At 46.9% G+C, this 13819-nt stretch overlaps 1 protein-coding gene across 5 annotated transcripts in view; it reads left to right on the plus strand.

Annotated features, from left to right (window-relative positions):
• SLC22A23 (solute carrier family 22 member 23) overlaps positions 1-13819 on the plus strand; it is a 181060-nt gene that overhangs the window by 140049 nt on the left and 27192 nt on the right. For all 5 annotated transcript variants that reach the window (XR_007152114.1, XR_007152115.1, XM_047858397.1 and 2 more), the window contains one exon: positions 10269-10396. Coding sequence is in view for 3 of the 5 variants with exons in the window: in XM_047858397.1 (XP_047714353.1) it covers positions 10269-10396 (128 nt within the window). In the remaining 2 variants the exon portion in view is untranslated. The remainder of the gene's footprint in view (positions 1-10268; positions 10397-13819) is intronic.

Here is a 13819-nt window from a genome sequence, read left to right on the forward strand (position 1 = left end):
AGGAAATTTAAAGCCAAAAAAAATTATTCAAATCCCATTTGTCTACCAGTTATCCAGATGGCGGGAAGATTAGGTAATACTTACCAAGGCAAGTGTGCAAATAAAAATGGTAGCCCACATTTCGATCGTAACAATTGAATGAGCAATTAAAGGGGAGATCAAAATGTTCTGTGACTTGGTGTTTGGGGATTTGCTAATGACATGGAATTTTAGGGAACCCTCAGGCAAGAGGCTGCCCATTTTTAATTTGTGAGTTGTGCAGAGATTATGTAAAATAATAGGAACCCCTGTGGTCAACAAAACCACTTCCTCTTCAAAGTGGAGAAAGCCTGGTGAACGTGGCAACAAGTGATCCTTAAAAACCACGTGCTGTGCCAGAGGATATAGCCTCTGCTCTAAAAGCCAGTGTTACCAACTCCTTTGTTGCACTGTCCCCACACCTGGAATGTGCTGCAACATTCCGTCTCACTACCCTGTGGAAGCTGGGGTGCTTCGGGCCAGCTGGAGGAGCACTGAGCCTTGGAACCAGGCAGACCTCGGGGGGGGGCGGCCAGTGTGTGCACGCATGTGCATGTACATGCATGCATGTGTGTCTTTTGTGGGAGTGGTGGGGTTGGACGGCTGGGAGCAGGCAGAAAGCAGGTAGATGGCCTCCCAGTGACAGATGTCTAGTGATAGCTGCTAAGCGGTTGCCCCCCGGACTGCTGGCAAGTGTCCACGTGGACAGGAACAGAGAGTGAGGCCAAGGGGCCCAGCCCCATCAGCTGGCCACTCTGGCAAAGTACATGCCTGGTGCTACGAAGTGGGGGTTCCGGACAGATCAGGATGACCTCACTCAGTCTCAGAGACTGTTTCTGTTGAGGTTGGGAGGGTGAACGTGCTAATAGCAAGAAGCTGCTTTCCAGAGTCAGGTACAAGGTCAGGGTGGAACCGGCAGGGGCCACCCTCGTGATGAGTCCATGAATGTGTGGCCTCCGTGGGCTCCTTTGTTATCAAGATAGGACCCAGAAGGACAGAAGCAGACTCTGGGGAGAAGGTTGACAGGACTCCCTGGACAGACTGCTACGACAGAGGTGCCAATAAAATTCCAGTTAGAAGCAGGTGCCGCATAAAGCCCCTGTTGCTTCTGCCTACTTCTCTCCTCCAGTTGTTTCCCAACATCACAGTTTTTTTAGTGTGATTTGCAAAAATGCCTGCCAAATTAATTCCCCCTGTAGCATTATGTTTTGAATGCCCTGGGTGCCTTATACTTCCTGTGGCCTCATAATTGCTTACATGGATAAATTAGTAAAAAGAGCTGGAGAAAGAGAATATAAAGAGGGAGAATGTGGAAAAAATCAACCCAGGTACACTCAAGGCTACAGAATCTTTTTAGGGGAATTCCAAGCATTCATCTGTTTAGAACGTGAGCTGAAGGATGTTTTCAATTTATCACAACTGTTAAGTATTCTGGGGTTGCTTATTTAAAAGGCTAGCTCTAAAGACATTTTAGTTACTGACTTCATTCTGCTTGGCAAAAACGTAAAGCAGTGTTAGAATTTGTACAGTGCATTGCCCTGATCAGTATCTTTTTTACCTTTCAGAAGAAGGCAACAGTCACCATTAGCCCCATGAAATAAATCTAGAGAATGTTGGTGCCTGGTAAGGCCTTGGTGTCATTCCATACCCCCCACTCCATTCTATAGATACAGGGAAACTGAGGTCTGGAGGGTGATGTGACTTGCCCAAGGTCGCAAAACTAGTATATAAACACAGGGTTCCTGATGTATTTCCTCTATAATTTTTCTGTAACAGAAGAATTATGGCTCTTAGGTGGATACCATTTTGGAAAACATTAGAGACACAAAGTTCTGAGTTTCTGTGACAGATAATTAAGTGGAAAGGCCATGTAATTATGAAAGAATTTTATATTCTACAAAGAGATTTATATGAAGAGTTTATTTGTCTCGGGAAAACTTTGGGGTTTAACCATCCTAAAAGCCAATTTTTATTTGATTTCATGATACTCATCCCTTCTCACTTAATTACTAATTTTAACTCAAATCATGATTTAAAGTTTTGTTTAAAAAGAGCTCATTTATATTCACTTGCTATCCCCTGAATTGAACTGACTTAATTTTATATATATACATACATATATGTACCTATGTACACACATGTATATGCATACATACATATACACATGTGCATATGTATATACATGTGTGTACATATGTATATATCCGTGTGTATAAATATATATCAGACGGAACTAAAGTTTTAAAAAAATCCAAGTGAAAGCTTGTTTACAGGAACCAAGCTTATATTATTATAAGAGCTTTGGACCAGAAACTTAAGATATTCTCCCAATTTGTAACTCATTCAATTCTAGACTTTGATTTTATTTTTTTTAGTTTAGAGAACCTTTTCAGGATTTTATGTGATAACTTGGTGATAATCTGAAGTACCAACAGCTACAATTACCTCTAAATCAGAAGCACCCTTAGTACAGTCTGAGATTTTTTTTTCACATACACATTCAGGGAAACTTGACTTCTACAAAGCCTTTCATGACCCTTGTGTCCTTCCCTCTACATTGGATAGCCTACCTGCCGTAAGCTTTTACCTGTAAGGTGTCTGTTAAATGACATGTTTTTCTCTGCTGGCAGGTTGATCATGCCCCGTATACATTTATTCCATGAATGATGTAATGTTGTACTTGACAGTGTGAAGACATACCTCTCCACGTGTATCGCCCTAAAATTAATACTTGAAGATAAAATTAATAAGAGTATTAGCTGTTAATCTTAGTAACCTCTGTCCTATATTTCCTTTATGAATAAATATTCTAGGACAGTAATTTAAAGAGTATAGACATGCTTTTAATGTAGAGAATTGCCAAGTTGGCATCTCATCAGAGCTGGTGTTAAATGTATTAGGAAGAAGACAGCCTAGATAGTATACTTGTCTGTGTCAGGTTCTCCAATTGGGTAGAAGAAATATGTGGTTTTATCTTTAAATGTGAAAGAAAAATACTGACTTCGTAGTATTAGGAAAGGATCACAGTATTGAGTTTTAATTACTGATTCTACTGAGTGACTACATAGGTTACAAAGACCAACGTGCGAAAACAGGTCAATGAATGTAAATCAGATGGGCTTATGACTTAGCCAAATAACAGAGAAAGCAGGAATGAAGGCAAAGATAGGAAAGCGTATCAGAAACAACACATGACTGTTAAATCATAGAGTCTTGTGGTCTGAAAAGCATGTGGTGAATTGGGGTTGCTGGAGAAGCAGATAGGGTTCTCCTTGTCTGAATTGCTCACAGACACACAGCTTTGAAGAACAACCACCTCATAGTATCAATTAGGCAAACACAGAAAATTTATCCGCCTATGATGACATGGTAATATCAGTTGTGATGCTATTGGGAAAATAAGGTTTATGAAAATAAATTTTCCATATACCTCTTTAAGAGTTAACACTTTAGGGGCACCTGGGTGGCTCAGTCAGTTGAGCATCTGACTTTGGCTCATGAGTTTGGGCTCTGTGCTGACAGCTCAGAGCCTGGAGCCTGCTTCAGATTCTGTGTCTCCCTCTCTCTCTCTCTGCCCCTCCCCTGCTCGAGCTCTGTCTCTCTCTCTCAAAAATAAATAAACATTAAAAAAAATTTTTTAAAGAGTCAACACTTCATTGTAGCTATTTGGTAGGCATCTTTCTTTTAAAAGTTTTTTTTAATGTTTATTTATTTTTGGGACAAAAAGCACGAGTTGGGGAGGGGCAGAGAGACAGAGAGGGAGACACAGAATCTGAAACAGGCTCCAGGCTCTGAGCTGTCAGCACAGAGCCCGACACAGGGCTCGAACTCATGGACCGCGAGATCGTGACCTGAGCCAAAGTTGGACACTTAACCGACTGAGCCACCCAGGCGCCCCTGTAGGCATCTTTCCAAAATAGATTTTCCTGGTTTTGAAGCAATGTGGTAAACAGCATGACATGCAGAAAATTACACTGATCTAGAGATCTAAAGACCAAGTTCCAGGTCTGACCCTGCCACTGATGTTATCCTTTTCCCCCAGGAGGTCATGGCAGAGCCTCAGCCCATGTGCTTGCCCTGAGGAGCTGAATTAAGTGCAAATGAGAGACACCGCCCTCAGACTCCGCGGTTTATTTTTGTAACTTTGCCTTTTCTTGGTGGGTGATGAGAGGGTTTACGTCATGGCACTAGGCACATCTGTGTTATGGTGGGATGAGCCTTCACGGCACCTGATCAAGGTTGGAACATCTGTGTTTTCCCATGTTGGCTGCTGTCCTGCTGTCTTTCCCAAGCCGGTGTGCACCCTCTGCTCCTTGGCCTGGGGCTGTCTAGACCACGGTTGTCTGAACGGGAGCCTCAGAGTTCTTTGAGGAATGTCTGTGTTTCAGTGGATGGCCTCTGAAAGCTGCAGGTGATTGAGTCAAAGACCCTTTTCACTTGACTGCTGATTCTTGGTTTTTTGTGGAATAATTGAGGCCACAGGGTGAGTGACCTATAGAACGGTGGTTCTGTCATGTTCCAAGTACATGCTGGAAAATGATGCTGCTCAGCTTGTTCTGATGTTGGACCAGCCTTGTGTCAGGTGCCCCCAGCCCACAAGTAGGAAGTTAGTGTAGGTCATATCTAGGACCTGGAGATAGAAACCACTATGCACACATCTGAGGGTGATGCTCTCTGCACCACTGATGCAGTCTGGCAGGAAGGGAATTTTTGAGGGTGAAACTCGCATTTGTCACTGAAAGTGGGGGCAATGCAATATAGCAGAAGAAACACCAAGATCTATCAGTGTACAAGTGCCCACAGTATGATTGGAAGGATTCACCCCCACCAGGCAGGTGTATTTGCCCCTGGAGGGGAGGACGACGGGAGGGCAGAGGCCTTCTCGAGGGCACCAGGATTGGGGGAAGGGTTCCAGGAGGGCTGGAATGCTTTAATTTTTTAAGTAGAGAATGGATTTGTCTGTGATTTGCTTAATGCAAAATGAATTTCATAGCCCAAGCTTTTGATCCAGTCTCCCCAGCTGTAGTTCGGTGGATGGTGGCCTGCCTGTGACTGCCAGGAGGCCATCAGGAGAGCCAGACAAGGCGCTGCCTGTGTCATTCAGGCAGGCACTCGGCAGGTGCCCCGCACCCCCCTCATCATCCATGTGCAGCTCCACCCTCGCCTGTCCCAAATTCTGAAGTGCCCAGCCCCCATCCCATCTTCAGCTACTCAGCATCAGATATTCGATGCTTCTGCAGTGAAATGTTTGTGCATTCATGAGGAGCTGTGCCTGAGACTTAGAATGCTCGTATCCATTAGGTCTGGTTCTGCCTCTGGTGAGGCCAGGCCAGTTCTGGCTTCATTGCCAAGTGAATTAAATCAGTAAGGTTTTTGGATTTCAGAACCTTTGGGATTCTGAAATTGTGACTGAGGGATCAGGGACCTTCTAACCATCCTGATGTAGCTCGGAGAAGGCCTCAGAACAATCCATCATTTGCCTTGGGGCGAGAGGCCTGTCAGACCTGTGATCTTCAGCAGAGAGAAAATATGTCTGCCTGACAGGGTCCTCCATCTGCCCTTACTGTGCTCTTTGCTCACTTCCTTTGCAGGGTTTGAGACCAGAGCATGTCGAGTGGAGACTTCAGATTTGCCTACATCCTTCTTGCAGAAGCCCTGGGGTTCATTGAACCACCTGGCTTGGAGCGATCCCAACCTCTCTAGTCATGGGTTCAAATTCACCTCTGTCACTTACCAGCTGTGCAAGCTGGACCATGTGCCTGTACTTTCTTTGCCTCAGTGTCCCCATCTGTAAAAGAGGAATAATAATAATACCTCATACTGAGCTTGAAAGAATTCAATGCTTGCAGCTTTTGAAACTTCCTGCTCTGCTCCTGGGGGTTGAGGCAAGCCATTTGCTCCGTGGACACTTCCTTCTTCGGAGGCCACGGCCTCCTCCAGCAGCCATCTGCAAAGCTATCTCCCGGAGAAGCCACTGTGGCTTTCCTGCCAGGTTACCTTTCGTGGTAGCAGAAGTCACTCTCACGGCCACTTTCTCACCATATCTACACAGGAGGGGACACCAGGCAGACGTGGCCACCCACTGCCTGCTGTGCTCTTTTATTTTTGTTGAAAATGATCAATTTCTCTAAGGTTCAGCTGCATTCCTTCCAGGTCCTGGGCTGTCAGCCGGCTTTTTAATTTGCATGATGTTATTACATTATGTACTTGTCAGGAGAGATTTCATTAAATTCCCATAACGTGGCCACACTACATGTTATCCAAACTAAAAAGCCATCTCTGGGCTTTCTCAGAGGCCGATGGGCCAACAAGTTCTTTATGACTTTGCAGTAAATTTAAATATGTGGAGGGCATCACAAAACTTTATTATTCCATACATGTGCCCATCGGGCTTGTGGTTTTCTGGAATACCTGAGGAAGCATCACTAGAACGGTACCTCCTGAGCTGCTGTCACCTGAACACCATCTGGGCATGTGGAGTATGTTTCCTTGCCACAGCCACTGAGGTTAAGGATGTGGGCTCCTGAGTCAGACTGCCTGGATTCTGATCAAGCTCTGCCACTTAACTAAAGGTCTGGACTTTCTGTGCCTGATTGTCCTTATCTGTGAAATGCGGGGAGTATTACTCTACCCCATCACAAGCTTGACAGAGCTTAGTATGTGGGAAACATGCAGAAGGGTGCCTGGTGGTTGTAAATCCAGCCCTAGGGAAGGTGGTTTGCAGTGCCATTTGCCACTGGCAGCAGGGTTGGGTGGCTAATGGGAGCCGGCCCGTGTTCTCATGCTCAAGTCTCCCCAGAGAGCACTGCTTCTTCACTGAAGGTCCTTCTGGTCAGACGGCCGCCACTCATGAGACTCCAGGGCGCTCAGGAGCCTCTGCTGCCTGGGTCCTGCCGCTCTCCCTCTCCTCTCTCTTCTCACCTCACCCCCAGCATTCCGTTTTACCAGCTTGCAGCCCCACCCCCCGCCAGACACATCCTGCACCTCTTCTTGGGGTCCTGTCCCCACACCCCTCCCACAGCCATGCTGTAGTACCTGCCCGTCTGCCTAAGGAGCCCAAGCACAGTGCTGCCCGACAGTCTTCCCTGCACCTCCTTTCTACAAGTGCTCACTCTCCTTGGCCCCAGTTGTGTCCCATACTGCACAGGCTTCTCTCCAAATCACTTATTGTGTGTGTGTGTGTGTGTGTGTGTGTGTGTGTGTGTGTGTGTGTGTGTTTACTTATTTACTTTGTCCATCTACCTGTTTATTTACAGAGATCTCCTTGTACAAGACTCTGACGTTGTGGTCAGGGATACATCCATTTGGGATGATCAACACATATTAGAAAAAAATACTTTGGTGACTGAATGGGTGTTTGAGCTCCAGAACAGGCCCACACCCACCTCTTAAATGCAAAGATCATGCCATGCATTTGCAAAGGTGCTGTCCTTGAAGCCTCTTCCACAAGCTTTGCAAGTCTCAAATATTCTCCAGGAAGAATCTTCCTCATTGTCCTTTCTCGTAAAGGGTATTTAATTATTCTTAACCATTTTTAGTTACGCAAAGTCTGTTGTCCTCAGGCACGATTTGGGTGTGACAAAACAAGTGATAGAGGGTGACGGGGGCAGCCAGCCGGGTGGGGCAGCATCCCTGAGACCCATGAGCCTCTGCACTGCCAGACTGCACGTGACTCCTTCCCGATGGGACTGTGGTCTCTGTGGCTTTGAAACCTGGGGAAAAAACCTCTTCTCCTGAAGGGCAAGGGCTCTATGGGTCCTGATAAGAGGTGAGCAGCTGTCCTCACTGGAGTTTAATGCCTAGACTGATGGAATTTCAGTAACAAAAATGTTGGCTTTTTATGCGTAATGCAGGGCTTTACCTTGAAGACAAAATGGCATCAAATAGACATCACTTCGTATTTTCCCAGAACTGTCACCTGCCTCCCATTCAGGGATCAAAACTGTTCACAGTGAGCATCTCCCTACAGTTCTCCACACCTAGCCCTACCCTGTTGGCAAAGCTTTAGGGTAAATCGAGGCCGAGGACCTCAGCGTGCTGGGGACATGCAAACCTTGTGTTCTGGTGGATGACGCTCCTTGCTTGTTTACTGGCCCTGTGCCTGGAGCCCTGGGCACCTGGGGATCGGCCTCAGGGTAGAGGTGAGCTGTGCTCCTCCCCACTGCTGCCTCCTGTGCTCTGGGCCCTATTCTCTCATCATGCTTGTTTATGGTCTTGATTTTCAAATTCCGCTCCCTGCTGTAGAGTTCCATAAACATTGGGTATAAATTATTTTCAATTATTTTAAAAGAACTCTAAGCTTTCTCATGTTGTATACCATATTTTACACTTCAGAGACCACCTGCAAAACCACCATGTTGTCAGAGTAATACATTAGCTGGTGTCCTGGGATGCCTTTTAACAAGATTCTCCCAAAGTGGCGAAGCATATTTGGACCACCTGCAAACGTGCCCACGTGAGAAAGGCAGCAGCTGTGTGCTGGTGCTGGCGAAGGGGCCTGTGCGCTGCCCCCCACCCTGAACGGCACACCGTGGTCCACGCGGCCCCCTGGTCCCACGTTGAGGCCACAGCCATGCAGAGCCAGCGAGGCCCTGCACTGTCGCTGTGCCCAGTAGTCAAGTGCCATGGCAGGTGTCCCGCCACGTTGGGGGCTGTCGTGTGGGGCATCCGGAAACGGGGGTGCTTCTTGGCTGGCCTGAGGCTCTCTATCCAGCCTCCCCAGCATTGTTTATAGAAGCACCTTGATCAACACACAGGTCCCCACCATCACCCGCCGTGGGGCCGGCCACTCAGAATGGCCTGTGCGAGGAGTGCTCTCTACCCAAATCAGGACCTAAAATCTGCAGTCAGGAGCAGCTTAACCCACTTCTCAGAGCTCAATAACTTGATCAGACAGATTAGAGGACGCAGAAAATGAGCTTGATTTAATAGTTGTGTTTGGGATCCTGCATGAAGAAATGGAAGATTTACAATCCAGCTTCTGGATTACTTTAATTAGAGGCTCTCCAGAGCTAGTAGTATGGCCAGTGTGGAGCAGTTGCAATAGTAATGTCTCAGCAGCATTCGCCATGACTCCTTGATACTGTGTAACTGAAGTAAAGTATGGTGATAGCCGGAGCCCTGGCCTGATTTCTAGCTTTTGCTTTTCTCCCAATTAGGGGGGCCACCTCCTCTATAATAAAGGTCTAAGGGAACATAGGGAACCCCTGTTCCTGCATGTGCTGTCTGTGGCCGCTTCTGCATATGGCAGAGTTGAGAAATTATCACAGAGACCTCGTCGTGTGCAAAGTCTAGAATATTGACTTTCACCTTGTACAGAAAAAGCGAGCTGACCCTGCTCCAAACAGGCACGTTGTTCTGTTTGGCTGACTTGTAAATGTCGTCATAAAAGGAAACTTAGAAAGTGCTTTGATAATAAAACACTTGTGTTTTTTGTTTTTTGTTTTTTTTTATTGGGATCCTCACAAGATTTCAGACTAAGAACAAACAAGGAATCTGTTGCTAATAAAACTTGAAAACTGCTGTCTTGCAGCATCATCTCAGAGCAGTGTGGCATGTAGTTAGCAGCAAGATGAAAATAATTCTATAGGCAAGTCCTGTGAAATGTTCGAAAACTGAAAATAACTGTCCAGTTGCTCATGCCGGGCATTTTTTAAACTTAAAATAATTCTATTAATGTTTGTTTTCATGACAACATATAACAAAAGCATCCCTTCAACAAACTGCTTAAACATGCTTTAGAAACACATAGTTATTTGGAAGAGTTTACACTGATTTCTTGATATAATTGGTAGGATGTTATTCCTGTGTGCCACATTTTAAAAATCGTAAGCTTTATACTTTAACTTTTTTTTGAGAGAGAGAGAAAGAGAGAGAGAGACCCTATGAGTGGGTGGGGCAGAGAGAGAGAGAATCACAAGCAGGCTCCACGCCATCAGCACAGAGCCTGACGTGGGGTTCAAACCTGTGAAATGGTGAGATCATGACCCGAGCCGAAACCAAGAGTCAGACACTTAACTGACTCAGCCACCCAGGCACCTCAGTTTTATACTTTCTCAAAATAACAGTTAGACACCGTCCACTGCTATGGTTTGGCTCAGGAGAGTCCTGAGCATTCACTGGCCTTCACTGCACGTGGGTAGGAATGAACACCACCCACCTGTGAAGCTTCCAGGCTCAGGACAGAAGCTGTGCTTCTGGATGCCCTGCAGAGTTGAAGACATTCACCAATTCCCTTTGTCTCTTTGAAGGATATTCCCCGAGTCCCTCCGGTGGCTGATGGCTACCCAGCAGTTTGAGTCTGCAAAGAAGCTGATCTTGCACTTCACACAGAAGAACTGCATGAACCCTGAGAGTGACATCAAAGGTGTGATGCCCGGTGAGTACTGCTCACATCAACCCTGCAGCCCCACCCAGGTGGGGAGAGGTGCCTCCCATGCTGGACCAGGAGTCATCACTCTCCTACCAAGCAGCTTCCTTAGCTGTTTATCTGCAGCCAAACTAGGAATGTGAGTGAATTGAAATTCTCTCCACCTTCCTTTGGAGAGAATTGGATTCTCTCCTGATTGAGTCTAACACACTGTGGCACCCCACATAGCCTCTCCAGACCCAGAAGTGAGGCCCGAGCCTAATATGCACCCAGCTGTCAAGGAATATTTGGGAGGGGGACAACCTGAGTCTGGAACACAGCCTTGCCTGCCAGCCAGGTTTATATACCAGCAGAGTCCTGTCTGGGGGTAGGACTTGTCTGTACTATCTCTCTTTTCCCTAGCATGACCTTCATAGATGCCATTGTTGGTTTCTGTTGTGACCTGTTTGTTGGGCATCCGAAGCAGTGGAAAAGTGAAGTATTTTAATATAGCAGTTCAGATCCATAGAATTTGTCTGTGCCAGGAGCATCACCACAAGCTAGATGGGGGCTTTCAGGCTGGGGGTCCTATATTAAGTATCACCAGGACATCATTAAAATCCATATGCTTGGGCCCCTCCCTGGTACCCAGAGATTCTATCCAGTAGATTTGGAATAAGCTCTGAGAAGCTGCATTTTTTTTTTTAATTTTTTTTTTTTCAACGTTTATTTATTTTTGGGACAGAGAGAGACAGAGCATGAACGGGGGAGGGGCAGAGAGAGAGGGAGACACAGAATCAGAAACAGGCTCCAGGCTCCGAGCCATCAGCCCAGAGCCTGACGCGGGGCTCGAACTCACGGACCGCGAGATCGTGACCTGGCTGAAGTCGGACGCTTAACCGACTGCGCCACCCAGGCGCCCCTGAGAAGCTGCATTTTTAATAAGCACCAGAAGAAATTCCGAGGTACATGGCACACAGACCTTTTGAAAGTCCTGATAAAACCAGTCCCAAGCTCTGACCCACTGCAACAACCTGACAACCTGGTGTAGACAGAACTGTTGTTATAAATTTCCCAGGAAAATAATCTGCAGGCTCTAAGACAGAACATGCACATCCCCCTCTGCATGATCTGAAATTCTGTCCAACAGATATTTTCAAAACACCTGCTGTGTATCAGGCATCAGGCACTGTTCTAGAACAGAGAAGGAAACAGGCAAAGCCTGGCTTTCGTGGAGCTTACCGGCAAGCAGGGGAAGGCATGCAGTGAACAATTAAGTGTATAATACATCAGGAGGAATGAATGCTGTCAGAAAAATCCAGAGTAGAGAGATAGAGGGTGGTGGTGAGGGGTCACATTCAGATGCTCAGGGGTAGCCCGGCTCCAAGGTAACAGGTGAGCAGAGACCTAAGTGCAGGAGAATGGACGTCTCCATTCACAACAGGAAAGGAACATAGGAGGTCTGAATCACACTGGCTAGGAAGGGCTTCTGGAATCATCTATTCCATGGTTCTTAGGCTTTTAATTAGACTCCTGATTCAAGTCTGGGGTTCATGGTCAATAAAAGTCCCCCAGATGCTGCTGCTTAACCAGATGGCACCCTTGCCTTGGCCTGTACCTATGACCTGGCAGATGGGGACAGCAAGGCTAGGCAGCCTCCACCTATAGGGCAGGCTTGATCTGCCAGGCACTTCAGCACAGGCAGAAGAGTTCAGGAAGCCTGGAACCCTTGCATTACTGGATTGAGGAAGGACATGAACCAGGTCTGCTTTACATGAAGAGTACTGAGTGCTCGTGCTTTGCAGAGGGACATCTGTGGTCCCTTTTTATCCAGTGGCAATGATAATAAACAGAATAAATTTACATAGTGCTTATATGTCAGTCACTTTTCCAAATGATTTGCAAATACCAGCTTCTATTTAATATAGAATCTAAGTGCTCCACATATATTAACTTCTATTTCTTCACAATAGTCCTCTGAGAGAGGTACTAAAATTATCCAGAATTGCAGATGAGGAAACTGAGACACAGAGAGGTTAAGCATCTTGCTGAAAGTCAGACTACTAAGTAATTGAGCTGGGACTTGAACCCGGGAAGTCCAAGAGAGGCAGCTTCACTGTGCTACTTCTGAGAGATCAGGGGGAGCTGAGAGACAGAGATACTACCGTAACTGTGGAGAAGAATGAGAATTGGATTCATTTCCCCTTTGGGGCCATGTTTGCTCATTTTGGAATGTCCAGCCATCTTCCCAAACTTCTCTGGGCCACATTCATTAGCAGGTTCATGCTCTTAAGTCTTACAGTATAATTTGTTTCTGGCATTTCCCTAATTAAATCACCACAATCCACTTCTTTCCGGTTAAAATATTGTCTGGGAAGAGCTTGTTTTCTCAATACTAATTACACTGATTCATTTTCCTCCTATTTTTGGCAAGTGGTATTCCATCTTTTTTGCCTGTCTTTGCTTATGAGTTCTGCTGCTGTTCCAGCAGGAGGCGGGGGGAGAGGTAGCTTGATGCATGTGACTTTCCCCCTCTTGGGAGGGTTATCACTGCCTTCACTCCCAGGGGATACATGTTTCCCCTCTGCCTCTGGAGTTCTGCTCACTCCCAGCTGTCAAATGTGTTGAAGCCAGTGCTGGGGGAAGGTAGGTGAAGTCTGCTTCATCTGAATCGGCCACTTCCAACTTTCTTAGGCTGGCTTGTTTTTCTGCTTGGAATCTTTTTCCCATCACCTCATCTCGTCCACCTGCCAATACCTGTCCTTTACTGGGACTCACATTAATGAGTCTTCTTGTCTCTGACCTCACTGCCCCTCCCCTCACATCACCTGCTCAGAAATCCCTCAGCAGTCTCCAGGGGCCTTCCAGCTAGATCCCTAAGACCTTCACTGAAGTTGCTCAGAGACCCTGTGTCACCTCTGCCTGCCTCTCCAAGGCGCTGCAGCCCGCATTAGGCTCTCAGAATACACCGAATGCCTCCCCTCTGCAGGGCTGTCCCCACACTGGGTCCTCCTGCTACCCCATCTATACTGTGGTCAGCTCCTCAGGGACGAGGTCAGCCCTCCAGTTAGGTGTTTTCCCCCATCATTCATGTGCAGCTGTAGCTGACCAGTTTCTGTGGCTCCTTGTTGGGGCCGATCACCCTGCCATGGACGAGAGCCGGCATGGCAGCCTGGGTGTGCAAGGCTGGGCTCCCTTGCATCCTGGCACCAGCAGCAGACCTGACACGAAGCAGGCTTGCCCTGAATGTCTACTGAACAATTGAATCGAGGCCTCCTGCAGCCCAGGAGGGGGCAGGGCAGTTTCACATGGGAATCGGCCATGGTTGCCGGACACCTCACCTCTGGGTAGATGAGAGTCTCAGGCCTGGATGCATATGGGGGTTGGGGTGGGGGCAATGCTCATGCCCCTGCCAGCACATCCTTTTGCATTCATGCTAGAAGAAAACCTGAC

This window comes from Prionailurus viverrinus, chromosome B2 (genome assembly GCF_022837055.1).
Source record: "Prionailurus viverrinus isolate Anna chromosome B2, UM_Priviv_1.0, whole genome shotgun sequence".
In the NCBI taxonomy this organism is placed as follows: Eukaryota; Metazoa; Chordata; class Mammalia; order Carnivora; family Felidae; genus Prionailurus; species Prionailurus viverrinus.